Raw genomic sequence first — 429 nt, 5'->3', positions numbered from 1 at the left:
GTTGTAGAAGATTCGAAAGTGAGTGAGAGTTTGCAGGCCATCAATGGATCAAGAGATTTACGAGCACGAGAAAGTGTGGAGTTGCACTACGCGAAGTACGACAGCTGCGTCAACCACCAAAGGGCCGATGAGAACATAAAGCCAGCACACGCGATTCCAGTCTTCAATCAATAGCTAGACTCACGTTGTGTGTGCTAAAGGATCGACTCCGGACTCTTTTGAAGTCTTACTTGAATCGAGCTTTCATGAAAATCTATCAATTCTACATCACAATCCTGGCGGCGCTGAAGGTTACAACTTGGCACAGAGGACGAGGTAGACCTCTTTCCGAGTTGAACAAAAATCGATGCTGCAGAAAAGCCATGAGGGGGAAGGCGAAAGCGCGTCTCACCCTAATAGTCTCTTCTGTGACGTTTGCGTAATAAAAGT

At 46.6% G+C, this 429-nt stretch overlaps 1 protein-coding gene across 1 annotated transcript in view; it reads right to left on the bottom strand.

The window, feature by feature from the left end:
- Positions 1 to 86: 86 nt before the first annotated feature.
- Positions 87 to 429, bottom strand: part of PHALS_02811 (hypothetical protein PHYSODRAFT_346122) — a gene marked incomplete at both ends in the record, with an annotated part of 505 nt that continues 162 nt past the window's right edge. The window contains 2 exons of the mRNA XM_024717261.1: positions 87 to 161; positions 231 to 392. Of these exons, the coding sequence (XP_024582777.1) occupies positions 87 to 161; positions 231 to 392 (237 nt within the window). The remainder of the gene's footprint in view (positions 162 to 230; positions 393 to 429) is intronic.

This window comes from Plasmopara halstedii (genome assembly GCF_900000015.1).
Source record: "Plasmopara halstedii genome assembly, contig: Scaffold_2061, whole genome shotgun sequence".
Lineage (NCBI taxonomy): Eukaryota > Oomycota > Peronosporomycetes > Peronosporales > Peronosporaceae > Plasmopara > Plasmopara halstedii.
This window is presented reverse-complemented; position numbering and strand designations above follow the sequence as displayed.